Consider the following 22,441-nt stretch of genomic DNA (forward strand, 5'->3'; position numbering starts at 1 on the left):
AGAGGGTGGAGGGAAGGGGGATTACAGCTGTATTCTACTTCTTTTGAAGCATGAGCATCTGATGAGATAAATCTGTACTTCTAAACAGTTTTTTCTGTCACACATATCATGAACCATGTCAGAGCCATTACAGACTTCGTAGGTGGTGACTCACTGCAAATGCCATTTTGTTTCATTCAGCACATTTTCCTAATGTTCATTTTAACCGTTCATTTCAACTGGCATGATGTTGATTTGACAGATACTGTGCTATTACACTTCCCCTTGGTTTCATCTAAAACAATTAAGTTACTTTAAAAAGTAAGAGCTGTGTATTCATGTAAATAACTGCCCTGGGGATTTCAGCCATCAGCCTGGGGTTGTCTGGAGAATTACCCTTGTTCCTATTCCCACTGTGTTTACCTGTCTTATGCAAACATTATATAAAAGTGGTGGCAAATCATTGTTACTAAAGGTGGCTCAGGTGAATGGCCAGCATGGGTGAAAGCTCAGATAAGAGTAAAGCACATGCTGAAATGCCACAGCACTATTAGAAATGCTCCAAAGCCCCTGACAGGCACAGTTACAGCAAGCTGTGTGCCAAAATGCCGCAAAAAGCCCTTGGGACTTGAAAATATAGTCCTTGGAACTTGGGCTTTTTTTTTTGGTTGTTGTTCCATAATTTTGTTGCAATAAATCTCTATGTCTCAGGTGTGACCCTCCTAGGATTGCCCGAGGCTGAATGTTCAGCTTAGGCTGGGGAAAAATGGGAGCCTGGTCTCTGGCAGGGAAGCTTGGGAAAGGCTGATTTTTAGCATTAGGCTTTTCTGTCTGCAGCAGCCTGCATGAGAGGCCAGGCTGCCTGCTCACTCTTCCTCCTCAGGGAAAATATCCAGAACATGCCTGTGTGTACTGCTTCTGAGGAGGAGGAAGGTGCATTCAGACATGATGATGGAGCTTGGGATCTTCAGAGCAAGCAGGGAGGAAGAAGCATGAGTCCATCCCAGAGCTTTGCTGTTCCACTCTACTCATAACAGTGTAGGTTAAGGAATCTTTTAGCAACTAAAGGGATTTAACAAGTCAGTATCTGAGTATGATCTTAAAGTATGATGCCTTCTTGAAGTAAGGGTTGATGGTATAGCTATGGGGCTATTCTGAAGCACTTCCATGGGAACAAGGTTGTTGGATTTAATAGAGTTCAATTTGGTTACTGCATTTTGTGCACTGCCATAGCAATGCACGGATTGTGTAAGTGTTCAAAACTGGAGGAGTTTGTATGGCAATGGGGATCATGTAGGGAGCCCCTGTTTAAAGATGCAGCTGGTTTCCATACAATTAAATATAAAATGCTTTTTTTACCAATTATTTAGACTTCATAAATTTAGAAGATAAGCCTGTTATCTGCAAGGATGTTTCTTAGCTGCGTAGAAATTTATTTACTAAGATGTATTAATCTCTAGACTTTGTGTATGTGTTTCGCTGTGCAGGTTTCTTAGCAAGAGCAGAGAGAGCTCAGCCTTCCACCATGCCTGTTCCTCCCCCTCCAGCTCCCCCTCCACCACCAACACTAGCCTTGGTAAGTTTTACAGGAGGTAAATATGTGCATTGTTCTCTGCTGCTGCTTGTCACTTTGAATAGGATATCCAAAGATACTGAGGTGTGGATGAAGGTATCCATGATATTTGGGGAAAGCTCTCCAACATATTGTTTATGGCTGATCACTGATCCTATGAGAAGGACCATCACTTCCACTGCCTTCCAGTTCTCATGTGGATGTGACTATCCGCTCTAACAGTCCATGCTTTTATTCTTCCCACACTGGTGGCTGATCTGGTAGAGAGACAACAGCCTGTCTAAGGGGATTTGAAGTCTTGCTATCCCCTTGCCTTTCTCCAAACTTGTTGTCCCACCTTCTCCCTTGTTTTACTCCAGTACTTCCGTGACTTGAGCTGGAAAAAAATAAATCCTATTGTTTAAATTTGGTAAGGATAGCTCTTAGCGGGCATAGCTCCCTCAGCCAGCCTGTGGTATCAGAGCACAGGATCCACTGCTGGCACAACATGGTGGGTGAAACTACATTGGACCTGACTTAAAGTGGAATAGAGCTTGTGCTGTGCTAGCTCTCTTAACAGTAAGTCACCTCACTGACAAGAAGGAGGAGGCTTCTTGAAATGATATTTTGAAGTACCTAGATATTTTCAGAGCAAAACTGTAGCTGATTACACAGAATGGGCTGTCTCTGAAGAGTCTTTTCCCTCATTTTGTGCCACAAGCAAGATACAGACTCTGCTTGGTCCCTTCATGACAACTCTCCCCACCTTTCAGGAAATCTCCATAATAGTGATCTGATAAGTTAGGAAAAAAAAATGTTTCAGGAACCATTTCCTAGAAGAAAGAGCCATGTATAGGTGCATGTAGGTGTATTGTTTGAAGTTTTTTTGTTCTTCCTTGAAAAACTGTGTCACCAAAACATGAAATGAAAAGAGAGGACCATTGAGACCAACCTCATACGTCCAAAGGTTTTATTTGGTCTGTATGAAGAGGTCAATATTATTGAAGTGGCAATTGCCATTTTTAAGTATTTCTATCTAAGCTAAAATAGCAGACAAAGGTCCATCTTTGCTCTGATCTATCTAGAAACTGTATTTCACTACAACTTTCAAGAATGTCCACCTTCTTGTATAATCAAGTTATGTGTGTAGTCTGTTCTTGTTCAGTCTCCAAAATGACAATTTGCCACAGATATGCCTTGGCTTTTAAAAAATCAGACATTGTAAATCACGAGTTCAAAAAAGGTAAATTCATATAGAAGCGTTCTGTTTCTAATGAATAATGTGGGTTAGAATAGCAGTAGTGTTGGGGACTTTGAGTCAGTAACAAGGACAGCTACCTGTAATATCATTCACAAAACTAGACATGGCATGCTACCCACCTACTCCAGTGCTGGTAAAACAGACACTGAAGTCTCAGGTAACTACAGTATTTGAGCAGAACTTTGTATCTAGAAGTTGGGGGTTATTTTGCCTCCTCATTTTTAATTTTTGTTTTACAGGCAAATACTGAAAAGCCAGCCCTAAGCAGGTCAGAACAAGCGGGGCGAAATGCTCTATTATCTGATATTACCAAAGGAAAAAAGCTCAAGAAGACTGTTACTAATGACAGAAGTGCTCCAATTCTAGACAGTAAGTATGATTCTATATGTTGGAATTTCTGTAGGCATGAATGGTTCTACAGATCTGAAAGCAGAAAATTATTTTATATATCATCAGATGAATTGCCGTGAGAGTTGGTAAAAGAAAATGCCAGAAATTGGCATGCATAAAAATAAATTCTATTCTTCATGAATGAACAGTCAGCTGAGAAATCAGGTACTGCTCACGAAATGTGAATGCTAATTTGTTTGCTAATTCTCATAAAGTGGTTTACTTTCCTGTTTGCTTATATCAGAAAACTATGCAAGTCCTACCAGGAGTTCTCCTGAGGCCCTGAGGCAGATCAGGCAAACAAAACCCTCATAAGGACTGAGGAGAGGACAGAGAATAAAGTGGAATTTCAGACTCTACTTTTGCATAAACAATATAAGAATAGATGCATGCCTGGCATGACACCATTGGCTCCAGTACCACTTAGAGCAAAACCACAGCCAGAAGCCACAGCTCTACCTGTGTCACTGCTTCATGCAGCTTTGCCACTCCTGGAGTGACTCAGGGGTGTTATCTTTTTGGCTGAGCCTTGCTGCTCAGCCAGCCCAGCAGTACTGCACAAGGCAGTGACTCTACTTAGCTGACTGGAAATAAGGTCTCTATTCAGCTGTGCTGCTGCTGTGTCTCACAGCATATCTAGGTATCTTGCTGCCAAGAGGAGGCTGGAGAAGCCCATGTAGCAAAAGTTTTGGGAAGGCAAAACAGAAACAGGACAAGAGTGAGGAACACAGGCCTGTGCTGACAGAGGAATGCCATTCATTACCTAAGGAGAAAAGACACTTCTGCAGACTGATTAGCAAATGTGATACACCTCAGTTTAGGTTTGGCCATGCAATTAAAGGCTGGACTGTGATAGGAACATGATGGCGAAAGAAGGAAATGCCCAGAGGAGTGTGACCAAATAAAAATAATTTTAAAAAATAGATACAGTCCTGCAATCAGCCAGCTACAGTTTTTAAAGATTATCCCTGAATGTGAAGTTACATGTGCTAGCTATATTAATGAGCAGGAGGGGATTAAAGGAGGGGGTAAACAGTAAGATAAAAATTATGCAGCCTATTATCTTATTTACATGAATTAACAAATCATGATGAAAGACTAAACCACGGTAGCAGCATTTCTCCAGAGGTTCACACCCTATCTGAGTCAGAGCTGAACTGAGCTGACATGCTTAAGAAAGAGAAGGATAATGTGAAACATTCCCCCATGGATACACTCTTCCTTTTTTCTTGGGGAAATTTTTAGAAGTGCTTTTCATCCACAGGTTTTAATTACATTGAAGTCAGTGAAATTTTTACCCGTCCAAAGTTGTGGAAATTAGGATTCCAAGAAATTAAGCTTGCTCTTAGCCTATGTGGCCCAGCATCTGAGACCTGATCTCCACAGATATCCCAACCTGTGCACCTGCTGATTTTGCAGTGATGCTCTGAATAAGGCTCTTCTCTGTATTGTAGTTGTGGAAACACTTTCATTTTACTTTTGGCAACTCAGTTGTCACAGCAGAAATATTGACATTACAGAGAAATGGGAGAGAAAAGGAAGGCTGATAAAATAATTACTGCCTATTGGAAGCATTAACAGCTAATGATCCTGTCCCTGCACTTCTGAACCTACAGAAATGGCATCTCCCTTCCTACTAGGCTTTCTTTAAATAAGTAGATATGTTGCAATATCATCAATAATGAGAGAATTCTGTGCATTCCCAGCAGTGATCCCCAGAGGCACCTTCAAGGGGAAGGACCTTCTGCCATCCTCCTTCCTTCCCTTTTCCCATGAGATTGCCCTGTCTCTGCTTATGGAGAAGTGGAGGGGAAGGATGAGAGAACAAAAGTACAAAGAAACAGGAAGAAGCAACTAAGGTGCTAACAAAGACTAGATTATATTCTCAGAGGTCCCATCCATGCTCAGTTCCTAATCCTCTGCAGCAATTTGCTCTGCTCTCCAGTCTAGAGCAGACTAAAGTGATGGCTTAATAAAACACAGAGGCATGGTTATTATGGTTACTGCACCAGCTCCTCCATGGTGCAGTGGTGGTGGTGATGATGGTAGCTGTGATGATCCAAACCTTGTGTATTTTGAAAGTTTATCTATTTTTCCCCAGCTGTGAGTATTATTCTAATGAAAGAGGTGACTTTGCAGGATCAGTCTTGCTTCACTAATACGAGGGATCTTTTTTCCCAACAGAACCCAAAGGATCTGGTGGAGGTGGCGGCAGTGGTGGCTTTGGAGGAGGTGGCAGTGGCGGCGGCGGAGGTTTTAGTGGTGGCAGTGGTGGCAGCTTTGGTGGCGGTGGACCACCTGGCCTTGGAGGCCTTTTTCAAGCAGGAATGCCAAAGCTCAGATGTACTGCAAGTCGAGATGCTGGTAAGAAAGACCTTGAATTTCCAGTGAGAAAAAATGACGTTGCATAAAACCTTCATAGCGCTGCAATAAATTACCTGCTGGGATTGAGAAAGCCATCAAATATCATAGGCTCCTAGGGAATGTAATTTTCAGTTTGAATCTTGTTTTATTCTTACTATTAGGTTTTATGAGGGAGAAGCCAGACTTCCTTTCCACCCATCCTCCTCATTATTGATGAAAACTAAAGATCTTGGTAGTGTTGAATGGCTACCTGCAAAGTACAGTCAGGCAGATTACATCCTGCCTTAGCTGTTAGGTGTGCAGGACCAGAGGGGAACAGAGGAGGATCCAGGCTAATTCTTTTTTGTGCACCAGGAAAAAGGATCTACTTTCCAAATGGAAAAACTGACTTGTGTCAGCTCCACAACAACATGATTTGCTGCTTAGGGAGTGCATGAGGCATCCCAGCTGGCTGGTGCACACACTGCAGATGGAGGCTTGTCTGGAGTGTGCCTCTGGCTGACCAAACAGCTGCCCCAAGCCTCACGTCCCTCTAAACAAAGCACATCTGGGGCCACTGAGTTTTTTAAGTTTAAGGACATAGGATTCCATACTTGCTGAAGAAGGACTAGGCAATGGGAGTTTGTAGAGTGTTACAAGTATTACCTATTTTATAGTCTAACATAATTTTTCAGCAAACGTGTACAAAACAGTCCCTCCGAGCTGGTATTTTCTATTGTGTCACAGTCTATTTTTGGGAACTTGTATTAATACAAAAGTTCCTGGCATCGCAGAGCAGTACTTGTGAAGCGCAGGGCCAGCTGCCTTCTTCCTGATGTGCACAGCTACATCCTTAGATCACAGCTACTAGAAAGGGTTGAAAAGAGCCTTTTGCTGAACTTTTGTTGTTAAATGTAATTTAAAAGCTAAGATTTCTTTGCTCTCGGGTTAATGGTATTCAGTACTTGTTCTTCACCAGTTCTTCCCTACCTGTTTATTGCTTGCTGTATGATGGCTGCAGCACTTGTGTTACTTTGTGGCCACTTAACTCGTGCCTCATAAGCAGTATTAGGATGTCACCTGGTACTCTGGAGTGGTTTCCCCGATGGTACCGCGGTTGGAGCTGAGCCGCAAGGCAGGGGTACTCCGTGCCGGGCTGCGCTCCGGCCGCTCGCAGAGCCTGGGGTCGCGGCCCGTTCGGAAGCGCAGCCCCGGTGCGACGGTGCTGATGCTCCCTCTCCTGTGTCCGCAGACGCCGGGGGAGGCCGGCCGCCCGTCCTGCCGCCCGGAGGCCGCTCCGCCGCCGCCAAGCCCTTCTCCCCGCCGAGCGGCCCGCCGCGCTTCCCGGGGCCGCCCTCGGGGCCGCGCAGCGCCGCCCCGGACCCGCAGAGGAGCCGCGTGCCGCCGCCGAGGCCCGACGCCGGCTCGAAGCCCGAGGCGGCGCCGCCGCCGGTGCCCAGCACGCCCCGGCCCATCGCCTCCAACCTGCACAACCGGGGGTCGCCGCCGGTGCCGGGGCTGAGCCGGCAGCCCAGCTTGGGACCCTCGCCCCCGCCCTTCCCGGGCAGCCGGGGCGCGGGGTCGGCCGTGCCCTTCCGGCAGCCGGGGCCCGGCGGGGCGCTCCCCTTCTCGGGCCGGCCGCCGCTGCCGCCCACCCCGGGCCGGCCGGCCGAGGACAAGCCGCCGCCCCCGCCGCCGCCCCCCGCCGGGCACCGGCCGCCCGCCGCCCGGGAGGCGTCTCTGCCGCCGCCGCAGAACAGCAAACCGCCCGTGCCCGCCGCCCCCCGGCCCGCCCTCGGCGCCCCGGCGCCCCCGCTGCCCCCCGGCAGGCCGGGGCCGCCCCCGGTCCCGCCCGCCCCCGCCGCCGGCGACGAGATGCCGCGGCTGCCGCAGAGGAACATCTCGCTGGGGTCGTGCCCGGCGCCCGGCGGGGGCCGCTCCGGACCGCTGCCCCCGCCGCCCGGCGAGAGGCCGCCGCCGCCCATCAGAGACCCGCCCGGCCGCTCAGGTAGGCAGCGGGGACAGGTGGCACGGCAAGAGGGCGCTTTGGCCGTGCTCGCGCCAGCTTCACAGGCACAGCAAACACATCCCAGGATGACATCCCTGTTAAGCGCTAGGATTCTGCGAGGGTTTATGGGCATCGTGGTGGCTTAAGGAAAGTCAAAGTACATCACCAGTGTGATCACATTTACTTTTACCGATCTTAGTAACTTTCATTATAGTCACTGTAATTGAAAAGGGTTGCAGACGGATTTCCCCATTATGTTCTTTGATGCAAAGAAGCTTCTGGTAAAGTGACGGCATCTGACTTCCTGAGTCAACCAGCGTGAGTTAATGGTTGCGTTCTCACAAGTGGAGGTTTGTGGAACCTGACCTTCTACGTGTTCAGAGACACACACACACAGCCAAATACAAATAGCTTTAATAAAAGACCTGGCCAACAGTTGTTAAACGTAATAGCACTTGTTACAGCGTGACTAAGTGTTGTAACTTACCATATGTAGGCATCAAATTAGACTAAATGTAGAATTGTCTCCTTTGAGCAATTTCATAATGTACTTGGTCCTCTGTGACAACTACTGTTCATAACTTTTAAGAATTGCATTTCATAACTCAGCTCTCTGATACCTGACAGTTGTCCCTTTGGAGATGAGAAAAGTTAGGCACAGTCGAGCCTTATAACATCAAGTGGAGAAAAGCATTGCACAGAGGATACTGCTAGGAAACTCCATGGAGTTGCCTTTCATTTCATCCTTTGAATAAACTCAGAAATCATCTTTAGCCTGCCCAGTCCTAGACAATACAAATGAATGTCATGGGAGCTCCCACAGACAACTCTGTTGCTTTCCGGCTTCTTAAACCAGCCTGGATCTCCAGCACCTACAGCAGCCGTGCAGCTACAGAAAATGGTGGCCCTGAAACTGTGCTATGTGGAGCTGGTTGCCAGCCCAGAGGATGGCACAATGCTAGTGCAGCCTGCAGTAAATAAATCAGAGAAATCCCATTACAATTGACAGGGGGGATGGGTCAAAGTTACAGAGAGTGTCTGCAATTATTCAGTCACTTCCAAGCGTTTGTTCTGTGATGGCCTTGGCTTCTGCCAGTGCTTTCCTAGTTGACCCTCTTCTGAGGCAGATGGTTTTAGTAAACCTGCTACTAACTTTTTTCTGGCTCAAGTCTGGCTTAGTAAGTAGAAGGAAGTTGTAGCAATACATTCTAAACATGAATACGCCTATTCTGCAGCAGTTCGGCATAGACAATGGAGTTTAGCTACGTTTAGAGAGAGCAAGCAGAGCTAGCCTTAAAGTTGCTGAATGCTTCTCATTCTTGGAAACCATTCCCTAAAGGCAAACTTTAGTAATTTGTAAAACATGAAGGGGAGCAAAAATACACTAAGTACACCGTGTTTCTTGAAACGTTTCAATGCTTGTTGTGGGAGACACAATATCTACTGCTCTCTTTTTCAAAGTGCGTGTCTGTAGATAGATTTCATCAAGATAGGGAAGCATTTATTGAAAATTAACGTAATTGTCAGTTGCCCAACTACGCCAAACAGAGGTACTGAGACTTTTGAACATGCTTAACTCTCCACACCCTCTGCTTCATCTTCTTGCGTCCTAACCATGGGCACTTCTCTCCCTGGCAGAAGAAGCTTTTTCTCTCTTTATATACTTCTCTTGTAGAAGCACCCTTCCCCTGCCCTCAGGACAGCCCTCACTCTGTATTATGTAGGCTGTGCCTTCATATTTGACCTGTCACGTCCGTGACAGTTACAGATACACAAACACTGGAAATGCCAGTGTGTGGGAGGTCTGTTTCCAGTTTATCAGGAGGTGGATGTGCTCCAACTACTGAAAAACCTGTCATGCAGCTCATTTGTTTATAAATTAGTGAGCTGATGAGCTGCTGCTTAACGCAGCCACTCCTGGGCAGAGCTCCCCTGTGCGCCACCACAGACCCTGGCTGTGATACCCAGAGGGGACCACCCCTAGGGACAATGAACCTCTGAAGGCAGCAGAGGTAGCAGGTGTCTTCTGCTGCCCATCCTCTTGCCTTGCATTGGTACTTGGAAAGGAAATGTGTTACGGTTCAGACCTCCACAGCACCCTGAATTCCAGCTGAGACTTCTGCTTGTTGTGGCCGCTGTTAATTTAGAGTGGTTTGAAAGTGGCTTTAAGGACCTGGACCTCTACAGAGGCTTCTGTAGCTGAAGGGAATGGGAGCATGGACACTGCAGTGTATTTATGTTTAGATACATCCTGCTCCTCTGAGCTGCACTCTCCAAATCAGCACCAAATCCCTAGAGAGCCCTGGAGAGCAGGGAAGTGTGTGCTGAGGGCCTTTACCGCTTGAGGCCTAGGGTCCTAAAACAGCCCTTTTTGTTAGTGGGAGGCCTTGGGATGCCAGCAGTGGCTTTCCACTGACAGAGTAACCCCTGGTGTTAACAGCATTTGTGTGCTTCCTTCTTGCCTTGCTCTAGGCCCGCTCCCACCACCTCCTCCCATAAGCAGGAATGGAAGCACTTCGAGAGCTTTGCCCGCTACTCCCCAGCTGCCTTCCCGGGCAGGGCTGGACAGCCAGAGAGGAGGTGGACCACGGCCTCCACTTCCCCCCGACCGGCCGGGCTCGGCAGCGCCGCCGCCACCGCCACCACCCTCAGCAGCCATCAGAAACGGCTTCCAGGATCCAGGTGATGGTGAGCCATCCTCCCAGCTGTTTGCCCTCCGCAGAGAAGGTGTAGTGGCTTTTGGCCCTAATACCTCAGAAAAGGTTTGGAATAGAGACTTTGTTTCTAGCACCAACCTTTGATTTCTGAACAACAGAGGTGTCACTTGGGGTCTCAATTAACCCTGGCAAATAAGAACTTCTTGAACTACTAGTAAGAACTAAAACTTGTATGCTAGCTCCATAAATAGAGCAGAATTGCAAAGTCATCAATACAGTCTCCAAAATAACCCTTTGAAAAATACCCTGAAAAAAGGAAGGGAATTGTTTCAATTTTAATATGAATTCAAACCACAGCTACATTGACACTTTGAAAGTCGCAACAAGTTAGATGACTCAAAAGCTGAACAACAGATGAGGGAAGAGATTGTCAGAACATTGCTGAAAATGTCAAGTATCTATTTCTGTTAGTGTTTATTAAAAAGATGAGGTCCAAGATTGCTGTGTTTTAAAGATTCGTCATGCTTTTCTTTTTAATTGTTTTCTATTTGCATAGAACAGATAAATCCTTCAGCTAATTACAGGAGGCCAAAATTGGTATTCCTGACATTTATAAGGTTAGAAAAAAGCAAACAGAAAATGAAACTATAACTCATGCTTTTGAAGCATCTTCATGCGTCAGGTAAGGCAGAAGGATCACAGGCATATTTCTTCCTACACAAGTCATTTGCAGGGTTCAGAACACGCAGCTCCTTTTCCCACTGGTTTCTGATTGCAACCCTTGGGGGTAAACATAGAAAAACTGGATCCAGCAAATAACCACATGTACAAGTGCCAGGTAGAATTTTCTTAGCTGTTCATTACATTATGCAGTAAAATACAGCAATATCACAAGAAAGTTATGGTTACAAAGTCCTGAAGCAAGCAAGTGAAGAAATGGCAAAATTTAAATTAGCCCACACTTTCTTCCTTAGGCTTTCAAAATCAGGTGCAGAGCTCTTGGAACATTTCCTGTTATTTCAATGAAGAAACTGGTCAGCTTGCTTTATTTAGAATTCTATAGATTCAGTAAATACAGCAAAAGGGCCTCTGTAGTCTAAAGAGATATAGCTTCAAGTGATGTATTTTTCCATTTTTGACAGTAGTTATATACAGGATTCTCTGTCATAAATTGTAGCATAATGGTTATTTTTCTTCTTCCAGTATAAATATTAAGAGAGAAAAAACAGTGCTTATAGGAGTATGCTTTAAATGATGCTTTTGAGCTCGGTATATCAATGACACATGAATATTGGTAAATTCTATACCAGGAACAAAATACCATTCTGAAGTAGGAGAAACTAGGCAGTTGTGGTAGCACATATATATGTGTGTGTCTGTGCGTGTAATTATGGCTGTTTTCATGATAAGTGATTTGGCATTAAATTGGCAAAATGATCAGTTAAAGTTGATAAAAATTTTCATTCTCCAATTAACCTAAAGCATCATCTTCCCTGACTTCCTAAGAGAATGCTGGTTCAATGCTCACCTCTGTAAGCATTTTGCAATATAAAACGTGCATTAAACATGATGTCAATGTCAATTTACTTTCCTAAGCTATGTCAGAAAACTAATGAGTAAATTGCATGGGATTTTTTTTCAGATGAATGGGAAAGCAGATTTTCTTTTCATCCGATATCTGATTTGCCACCTCCAGAGCCATATGTACCCATGAACAGAAGTTATCCCAGTAAACTAGCAAGAAATGACAGTAGAGGTAAGTTAGAATTTCAGCGTATTGTCCTAAAACCAATGTGCATGGGGAAGAGTCTGGATGCTGAGGTTTCCAGACTTCTCAGACTAACAGTCTGATCATCCTTCCTCACCACCGAGGAAAAGCTAAATGGCAGGTTCACAGGTACAAGCCATCTAAAACTTTTTGAGTGGGGAAATTGTTTGGTTTTTAAGTTGAAACATGTACTCTAAGTGACCAGCTCTGCCATTATAGTCAGCCCTTCTGCTCTAGGCAGCCAGAACCACAAAACCCCTCTGGATTTTCTCCTCATTTCCCATCTAAATTCGTGTACAACTCATTTATTTTTGTGCCAGCATCATCCTTGAGTTTAGTTTTCCTCTCTTCTTCTGTGTTAAACTCCTCATGTTTTTTAAGACAACAGTCATATCCTCCTCTCAGTTTTTGTTTTGCTGGGCTGATTGAATCTGGACGTACTACACTCTGCTTCCAAACCATGTTCTCTGATCGTCAGAGCTGCTTAGGTATACATTTCTGTTTGGTTTTTGTCTTTTCCAATCAGTGTTACATGCTGTTCCAGCTAAGGTTTCAAACATGTCTTCTGCAGCAGTGTGAATGTTTCCTATCTTCTTTAATGGTATTTTGCCTGATACACCCAAGGATCAATTACTTCTTTCACAGCCAGTGACATTGGTGGCTCATAGTTATCCTGTAAGCATCTGTATACTCAGATATTTCTCTCCTGTTTCCAGATGATGAAGTTTTGGGTTGAAGCAGAGATTCCTGTTAGTCTCTGACTGTTCACTTTGCCCTGTTAGCTTTCATCCCATTTGTATTTCCACAAAGAAGGAAAGCAAAGTAACATATGTGTATTTTTATGTTTCCTTTTATGGGTTTGCTATGAAAATCTTCATATAGGGAAAAATATTAAGAGTTTGGAAATTTTACTGTGTTTAGAGCTTGCCACTTTTTGTTGAGATTTGCATGTATTGCAAGTAGCACTGAGAAGCTGTGTGTTCACATAAATTAGTAAGGCTAGCAAAAACTATCAGTCTGCTCTAGGAAGGGGACAGTGGACCAAAATACATGTGCTTTCCAGGCTTTAGGGATAGCATTAGCTAAAAACGTTATTCTACAGTGTTTGAAGTTCTGATGTTGTTTAATAAAACTAACCAGAAACTCTACAAAGTTGTCTTTTTTTTTTTAATGGCCAGGCATGAAAATTAGTAGATTTTCACCAGTTACTGAATTGATTGCTTGGATGTAAACTCCCCCTTCAAAAGAAGGAGTATTCCAGGAGGAGTAACGCAAAAAACCTTCTTTCTCTTTTAGGTGGGTCTGTGCGAAAAGAAAGAGGTGCCCCCCCGCTCCCGCCTATACCAAGGTGAAATGGGTTCCTGCCCATCTTTGGGTGACATCTGTTCTCAAGTTCCTTTGAGTCAGCTCTCCTGTCCACATGACTGGAAAGTTGTCTGTCTTGATTGATTTCCACTTTTGGCTTGTCAGCTGGAACAAACTTCAATCTCTATTACAGAAGTAATAGATGTGGCTTATGGACTATAGTTGCTCAAAGCTATGAATTTTATTTGCTTAAACTGCAGGCATTTTGTGGACCCTACAGAACATACGTGCATCATGCTTACTGTGTCCAACCCCATCCCCTGGAGAGCACCGTGGGAGGTCTGGCCCTGAATTTGATAGAGCTTGAACAGAGCTGTTCCATTCCCTTTGGGTGCAGTAGCTGTATTATTTTAATGAGAAAGTATTTGATGTTTAAAAAACCAGTTTCTGGTTAAAAAGTGTAGCCAAGAGTCCCCTGGATCCTTCTTTGCATGCCTAACTCAGCCTATCTGCTTCTGCAAGCCATAGACCTACTACATGGTGACAAAGAGTTCATCTTTAATTTTTTCACTTCAGTTTAGTCAAGCAAATCTTAAACAATTCACAGCACATCTTGCCTCAAGGATGGAGTGTCTCTGGCCTTGTTTTTATCTGCAGAGAATCTTCCAAAGAAAAGCACAAATGAAGAATTAATCAGCATAAATATATATATATATATATATTTTAACCCTCTTTCCTATTTTTTTAAAAGTGTTATGTGTTCTGTGACCTAATTCTCTCCTACTCTTATGTGGACCAACCCACATCATGTCATCCCTGCCCTGGATTCCTGTAATGCCCTCTGCTTGATGATACTGCATGCAAAGAGTCCTCAGAAAGCAGTCTGAGTGCAACGCAGCAGTTATTGTAGTTGCAGGCTCCTCCTGTAAAGCTTCACTAATGCCAGTGCTCCACAGACGGCTTTCCAGTTGTTTCTCTGGTACAACTAAATGATGGGGTTTGACTTAAAAAGCTTCTTGGAACTTAGGTCACAAGTCTCAGAGAGCTTGTGTTTGACTTCCATTATGGTAGAGCAGCCACGGTCAAAAACGTTCCTTAGTGAAAGCCCTTTGATGTTGTGAGGAGGGTCCAGCGTTTGTACATTCAAGTGGGAGCATCCAAAATTTGCTGTCTGCACTGGTTCAAGGGAAATGGAAAGATTTGGTCTTCTGAGTGGGCCATGAAGTCTGTCCTTTCAAACTTTGCTGAAAGGAGTCTCTACAGAGAGCTGCAATAGATACATTGATAGAAGAAGGAGTAAAGTATTCTAACATTGTGGCAAGTGGTTAATATGTTTAATGGCTTTAAATTTTGTGTATAAGAAAAGAGCTCATTGTATGAGTGAATTTTATAAGTGGATCTAAGTGCGTATAAAATGCCTTTGGAAATTAGAGGATGATAATTTTGGATTTGAAATATTGGTGAATGATAGCTCTTTGTTAATTGGACATCTGAAGTTTAGCTCTGAAAAATGTCCCTTCAGTCTCATCAGCAGTAAGTTTCTTCAATGTGTTTTTGGGATCCCTACCAAGCCTGTGTCAGCAGCCATGCTTCACAGGGTGTTGCTCAAAAAAAACCCAAATAAAACATAGAAACTAGTCATGTAGGTTAAGAAAATGTTTCTCTAACATGGGAGACATGATCCTAAGTATACTCTGCAGCTAAAATGAGGCCAGTCCTTGAAAATCTAGGGAATTTAGCCAAAGAGAGTCTGGACCCTGCTGAAATGTCTGTGCATCATAGGGCTTTTTGCTCTGTCTGCCAGCAGGGAGGGGCAGATCCACCTTCCGCCTGGCAGCCTGGACATCACATTGAAGGTGATGAGACTAGAGTTGGATTTGGCCAGATCAAATTTAATTTGGTCTTTTCAGTGTTTGTTTACAAAATCTTCTTAGCTGTGATAGCATTTGATTATGTACCTGTTTTTTACGTTTTTGTATCTAATGACCTATTTTAAGTTACTGTTTACGGTCCTGAACCTGCAATCAAATGCGCAGGCGCAGGGATGTGTCTACATCCAGTTGCAGGATCGTGGCTGTAAGAGTTTCTTAAACAGATACTGGTGGGACCTCCATGTGACAGGTGCACCTTGGGATCAAGCCTGGCACAATGCTGAATTTTTTTATATGTATTTTGTGGATGTCACTTAAAGTGCCTGTCTCTTTGAGATATTATTTTGTGAATAGAAGTCCAAATAAGGTTTTTAGGATAATAACTTAAAGGATAAATTATTGTGTTCATATTTGAAAACTGAAGCACTTAATACCTTTCTAAGAACAATATTTTGAATTTAAGAATACAACATTTTCAGTACCTTGACCTGCCAAATCCTTGTTAATATCCAAATAGCTATGCAGCCAAAAAAAACCAAACCCAACCCTCCAGAAATCACATCTTTTTTATAACTTACCTGCTTTGAACATGACTATTTTACTTTGGTAAGTCAATGAAAATGCTGCCCAATGTTCTGCCAATTCTCTGTATCATTCAAAGTATCTTGTATTTAATTGTTTCAGCAAGGTTTTCTGACCAGAAATCTGGACCACTACCAAAGACTTGGAAAACCAGCTTCAGTTTCAGTTTAAAATGTGCCATGTAAAAGGCCCCCAGTTAACAAACCAAGAATCCTGAACTGCTTAGGTTTTTGCAATTCTTTTTTACTCTAGAAACCTCTTCAGAATAGATGTTGGCATACATGTAAAATAGCTTAATACTGCAGAAAGGGGCATTTTTGTTCAGATAACAACAGCGTTTCCATTTATATGTTTTGCTCTAAAAGTCCCTAGATATATTCCAGAACAATGCAGCATTTTATCATTCAATATATTGCTTCATGTAGCAGTAGCTATTTACAGTATGATCAGTATTAAAGTATTTATTTCACTATGAAGTGTTTAAAAAGAATAATACAAACCAGGTTGAATCAATGGTGCCTTATGTCTTTTTTAGTCAACTTTTATGTGTCTCAATAGAAGAATTAATAGATTTTGCTCTTCCGGGTCCTAACTAAATTGTGCCAACAGTAGCATTTTACAAGGTTTGAGCCAAACCCTGCTGTTGTTGTGTGCTTGATCTGCTGACTCCAGGTGGAGCCCAGTGTGTGGAGAGGCCACTGGATCAGTGTGTAGGTGAGGTGTATGTAGGCACTGGTTGGCTTCACAATCAGCTGCTGGTATTGCTCTCAAAGTTTAGACCTGTCTCAAACCAGTGTCTGACACTGCTGTTTGCACAGCCCAGCTGACTTCAGTGTGGTTGCATAGGTTACAGAACTAAATCTGATTCACTGCTTGCATATAAGATTTGCTGGGTTTGTTTTGTTGGCATTGTATTATAAATCCTCATTCCTCAACCTATCTTCTTGCGTTATCACTGAGGCTCACACTGTGTGACAATGGCCACGGATGTTCATTTTTGTTTAATTCAACTCCATAAATAAAATGAGAATAACTTTTGTACCATGTAAAAATAATTTCTCCTCTATATTTTTGGAAGAAAAGCACATGTTATGTTTGTTATGACTTTCTGCACCAGCCATTGGGAGAAGAGGTCACAGTGATGAATGTTCAGAGTTGTTAAAGGAAACTCAGGTTGTGATTCAGGAAGTGTGTATTTCTGTAAATGAAATAAATGACATCGCAAAGTTCTTGTTTAAAAGCCAGCATTTCCCAACACTGAAAGAATCATAAGGGTTGTTTCTTTTTTTTTTTCTTTTTTTCTTTTTTTTTTTTTTCTGCTAGACAGCAGTGTGAAAGAAGTTCCTTATATTGTCACTTAAAAAACTGGGCGGTAGTTTCTCCTTGCAGCATCAAGTGTTTGCATGACACTTGAAGAAGTAGATCTGTCTTGAAGCAAAGTAAAAGGAGCTAAACTGCTATCGTGCATCACATGCATTGTAACACAACAATCTTCTGTACAGAAGTATGGAAATAGAAAGGGTACTTTTTGCCTTGGAGGTAAAGAATGGAGTGGAGTGATCAAACTGAGGTTAATTTAAGCAGAATGTCAAATGTTGAGAGACCTAGAGAGAGCCCCTTGGCCACAGGACGCTGGAAAAGAGAAGATTGCTCAAGGAAAAAAAAAACCAATTGGCTGAATGTTGTTACCAGTACTAGATTAAAAATGACTGTATAAAATGTGCATTTTTTAGTTCCACATCACAGTGGTGTGAACACTTTTGTCTCACAGCTGGGTGCAAACAACCTGTTACAGCGGTACATTGACTCCATGAACACAGATTGTGTGAGCTTTAATCTTTTAAACAGTATTCACCAGAAAATTAGGAGAACCTCTCACCTGAGATATCAGGAGCACTTTAAGTTCAAATTCATGGAACATGTACATTGGAAGAAAGCAAGGATCTTGTAGCCTGTAAGATGGATGTGTTTGGACCTTTCAGTTAAAATCTAAACTGGAGCATTGGCAAAGAGGGGAGTATTGGGATAACTCAGGCAGAAGCAGGGCATGTGTGTATGGTCTCAGTGAGTATGCAGCAGGTAGGTATGCAGATTAAAAAAGAAAAAATGGAAACTGCATGTTTTAAGGGAGTAACCATTTATGCACGTTGCCATTTTGAAATACAGTTTGTCTGTGATAAATATTCCTTAGTGTAAACTAATGCATGCAGAGGAAGACATGTAAATTTGGATTTCCAAAGCCGCACAAGAGAGAGGGAAACATAAAACAGGTTGAGCAGAAAGTGACATTTCTATCAGATGCTTAAAGTTTGAGCTTTTTATAAAATATTAATCTAGTTCTGTGAATTTTTTGTTTAACATTTATTTTGTACGTGATTTTGTTCTCCTTATTTTTCTGTTCTATACCAAATAAATTTTACTTTTATTTAATTGGTGGTGCAGACTGTTACATTGAGGACAAACACAGTTACTTTTTTGACAAAAGCACACGTTGGCTTTAGCAGGAACATAGCACTGAGCCTGGCAGGAGCTGGGTGAGCTGTTCCCCACCTCTCCTGTCTGCCATTGGACAGCAGCACAGCAGTAATGCTCAGAGGACTTCGGTCCTACGTAGAATGAAGGACACCTGCAGATAAGGAGAAATAATGAGTTTACTTTAGGATAAAGAATGATTGAAAACCAGTGGTTCGTGATGCTGTACTTGCAGGTGGCTGTTGGGTGAGCTGTGGCCATTGGCTCTTGGCAGGGCAAGCTAGGCACTTGCCAGGGGAAGATGACATGGAAAATCACTGCAGTTAGTGTAGATTTTTGTTTGATGTGTCTCCACTTACAAGGCAGAAAGCTGCCAGGGAATAAGAAACAAATGAAACCCTCCTTTTGACTTTGGAGCCCTGTTGTTTATCATAGGTGTTAAGCTTTTCAGATAACTTGGACCAGGTTGATCAAAGAAAGACCCTCTGATAAAAGTCCACAAGAGGTTCAAATTCAGGCTACACTTCCAGCTTCTCATTAGAAGGGTAATTTAAAAAGCTAAAAAGCTCTGTACTGTAACTCATCTATCTTGCAAAAACTTAAGCATCAGGTTTACTCTTATGCAGGTTGCGGATCCTTTGACGCCTCTGGGGACTGCTTCTTGATACCTTAATTTTACAGACTGACTGAGATAAAGACCACTTTCTTAGAAGGCCACCAACCCTTGTGTAGCCTGGAGACCCAGCAGTCCTGGTGCCTGGGCTATAGAAACAGAGAAACCATGATGGAGAGTGGGGGAAGCTGATGTGCTGTAAAGGAGCTGGCTCAGCAGGCTGTGAGACCTTTGTTTGCAGATCTCAGTGGCAACAGCCTTGAGTGAGAACACAGAGGTATGGATCTAATCATCAGCTAGTAGGACTGTCTATCACATGTTTTACCAAAGAAAACATGGTCTTTTCTGGTTTTCAAGAAATCAAATTGCTTGGCTTCAGGAAGAGGGAACTGAGCTGAGCATTCTGTGACCTTGTCACAACGACAACATAGTCCTTCCTTCATTTAACTCAACAAATGCTGTTGATTTAAAAGAAGCCCATGGACTACGCTGTAAAACAGTTCTGACTGCTCCCTGCAGGAAGGCTCGTGTTGCACACAGCACACACAGAAATAGGCAACTCCTTTGATCGTGGTTCAGCAATTTCCAATGACCTTCCTGCCTCCTATGCACAGGCTGCTCCCCTCTGCCCTCTTGCCCAGTCTGACTCCATTTTACACTGAACATAGTAACTTAGTCCCAGCAAATTACTGATTTTGGAACTAAATATTGGCCCATACATCTCTGTAAAACACTTAGTATATTATTTAGATTAACTAATGAAATAGATAATTGACAATCAAACTCTTAACCTATCTAAAGATTTCAACAGCAGTCCAGGTAGAGAAACAATCCTGAGGAAAGGATGACTGACACAAAAATGTTTTGGTTAAACAGAGAGAAAAAAATGGGGTGGTTGCTGCTAACATTACCTTGTATCCAATATCTATCTGTCTACTGAACAACAACATCAGATCATCTCTTCTTTAATCTTAAAACATATTTGTGGTTTAAGATATATGACTTTGGCAAAAGCTACATTCAAAATGTAAAATAGAAATCTATTATGAAAGCTGTCTATGTGATATGGCAGTAAGGCTCTTCTCATTCCCATCATTTTTCCTCTTTGTTATTAACCACTCTTCTTTTGCCTATAGATAAAAAGGCTTTTTCTTCAAGAATGCTGATTAGCCTACAGAAATACATTTCTCATTTTCAAAATGGATTCTTCTTGGATTTTTTTTTTCTAGAATACCTCTGCCTAAGCACCTCTAAGTTAAAGGTGGACAGAGAGGGCTGTTGGTTGCTGTCCATCCTTTCTCTCTCCAAAACAGGAACTGGTGATTTCTCCCTGCAGCTGGGGCAGGGCTTTATCACTGTGCAATGCCTTTCCCCAGGAGGACCACTTTGGCTACCTTTTGCATGTGCCTGTGTGCAAAAGTTTTTTGGCTCCAACGGGGTGTGAACACTATACGTGATAAAGCCTGTAACCAGTTCCCTTCTGAACATGTTTTTGTATTCATGCAGAGATGGCTGTTTAAGCAGTGGGTGTTGGGTGTTACCCAACTTGAAGGAAGCATTCGTATATACAGGGATGTGAAAATGAGTCATTCCTGTCCTTCTCCCTTCTAGCAGAAGTTTTAGTAAATTCAGGGTTACTGGTGAGCCCTCGTGTGCCCTGTGGAGCAGCAGAGCCCCTGCGTCTGAAGGCTGAGCACTATCAAGCCATGAGAGCAAAAGGCAGCTGAAGCAATCAGAGCACTTTGAAGAGAACAAGGTAAAGGCTGTGGGTGAAAGTCCAGGCTGAAACCCCAGCCTCTATCATAGGTATTTTGATACTGGAACTAGTGTACCTTGTAGATAACATCGTTGTGCTGTTTGTCAGAGACTGCAGAGCCTGTCAGTACTTTCTGTACTGTCTCAAAACCAGCCCTCACTGCAAACTACTGAAATGCTTCTGTTGAAGTTTTATCCCCTCCTTACTTAAAACAGAAACTTTCACTTCTGCTATTTGACCAGGAGCTTGGGTGCCTTATGAAACCTGGGAACCCTTTCTTGAAAACATAGAGATACATGATCCTTTCCTCTAAATATATACTTTCATCTCCTGAACTGTGCCTGCAGGACTGCTGCTGTGCCTTCATCCAAGTGCCAGTCAACTGTGGGGCTGGTGTGTTTGCTCCAGTTAATTGCTGATTTAAAAACAATACCCTGCTGTGTGCCGTAAGAGATTACCCTCTGTGCCAGAACCTTCATTCCTCTCTCTCTTATACATACGGCCACTTGTGAGCAAGGGGAGGAATTGTAAATATATATATTTTAACTGGGACCGTGTCTAATCTAAGTCCAAGTCGAAGCATGCATCAGGAGATGAGAAGCCTTGCGTGTTTGTTTTTAACCAAGCAGGTGGGAACAGGTGTGATGCACGCCCAGCCTGGCAATTCTCCGTGCGCGGCAGATGCTCGTTCCCGGAGCGCGGGGAGCTCCCGGTGCCGCCGCCCCGGTCCCGCGGCCGCGCGGTGTCGCCGTGGCCGCGCGGTGCCTCCCGCCCGTCCCGCCGGGAGAGGCTCCGGGGCGGCTGTGGGCACCCGGCCGTGGGGCCCGGCCACGGGGCTAGCGGGAATGTTCCCCGCCGTTCCACGGCCTGCATGACCTGCCAGCCCTGCTCCTCGAGCCTAACTACCCACAGGTGAGCCGCCTGCTCTGGTGGGAGGTGTCCCTGCCCATGGCCGGGAGGGCGCATTGAACCATCGTCTTTAAGGTCCCTTCCAACCCAAACCGTTCTGTGAGGCTACGCGCATTTCAGCGTTTTAGGAATCCTACGCGCTGTTTCACCACAGCCATTTCACTCCAGCTGCATCCGGGCTGACTCTTCATGCAGTCATGACCCTTACACAGTCAAATTCCAGAACGGGCATTAAAATGATGCAACAGAATAATACACCTGACTACTCCTTTTCAGTTCAAGAGAAAGCAGCACGCTATTAGACCTAAATAAATCGAGTCTTTAGCTAATGAAGTTTAACTGCAGCTGGAGGAGGAGTTAAGAATTAAAACAAAATACCTTTTTTTAATTGAAAATGCCAAGTGGAAGCAAGAGAGAGCTGTAAGAAAGTCACTGTGTCAATATTGCAGTCTTAAAATCAGTACTTACTCAAATAGTTAAGAAAGAAAGTTTTCTGTATGGTTGTTGGCCATTAATTTAAATGTAGTGACAAATTGCTGAACATAATGAGGAAAAGGTACAGTAGTTTTCTGCTGGAGAATTCAGGAAAAAGAGGGTTTGTTAATACAATCCTGTGGCACAGTAGCAAGCAGGATTTAGTGGGGTAGTAGTGGTGAAATGAATATAAAATAAATAAAAAACCTATTGGATTTCCATCACAATAGACAATACACTGCAATCTCTACATTTGATGGACAACATTTAAATCCTTAGTTGTGTAAATAATAAATAGTGGCTTGCAAAATGGTGGGATATGGTGTGACCATATGGAAAGACTTTATGGAGATGTGGGTCACATTCTGAAAATATTTTCAAAGCTTTTAATTTGTGATTCCAAAATTGGTTTTGTGGGTTGTTTGCATTGTTTTGCTGGGTTTTTTTAAGGGGGGGGTGGTATATTTGGTGGGATTTCTTTACTAATCATTGCTTGCTTAA

The 22,441-nt window shown here is 43.5% G+C and overlaps 1 protein-coding gene across 4 annotated transcripts in view; it reads left to right on the plus strand.

Annotated features, from left to right (window-relative positions):
- WIPF1 (WAS/WASL interacting protein family member 1) overlaps positions 1 to 18,146 on the plus strand; it is a 54,825-nt gene extending 36,679 nt beyond the window's left edge. For 3 of the 4 annotated variants that reach the window (XM_066189899.1, XM_066189900.1, XM_066189901.1), the window contains 7 exons: positions 1,467 to 1,555; positions 3,032 to 3,161; positions 5,367 to 5,546; positions 6,778 to 7,533; positions 10,006 to 10,221; positions 11,833 to 11,946; positions 13,255 to 18,146. In XM_066189899.1, coding sequence (XP_066045996.1) covers positions 1,467 to 1,555; positions 3,032 to 3,161; positions 5,367 to 5,546; positions 6,778 to 7,533; positions 10,006 to 10,221; positions 11,833 to 11,946; positions 13,255 to 13,310 — 1,541 coding nt within the window. In that variant the 3' untranslated portion in view covers positions 13,311 to 18,146. The remainder of the gene's footprint in view (positions 1 to 1,466; positions 1,556 to 3,031; positions 3,162 to 5,366; positions 5,547 to 6,777; positions 7,534 to 10,005; positions 10,222 to 11,832; positions 11,947 to 13,254) is intronic. The other variant, XM_066189902.1, reaches the window with a different exon arrangement.
- The last annotated feature ends 4,295 nt before the right edge of the window (positions 18,147 to 22,441 follow it).

Source organism: Chamaea fasciata, unplaced genomic scaffold (assembly GCF_029207755.1).
Source record: "Chamaea fasciata isolate MVZ Bird 193981 ecotype frontalis unplaced genomic scaffold, bChaFas1.0.hap1 SCAF_8, whole genome shotgun sequence".
NCBI lineage: Eukaryota > Metazoa > Chordata > Aves > Passeriformes > Sylviidae > Chamaea > Chamaea fasciata.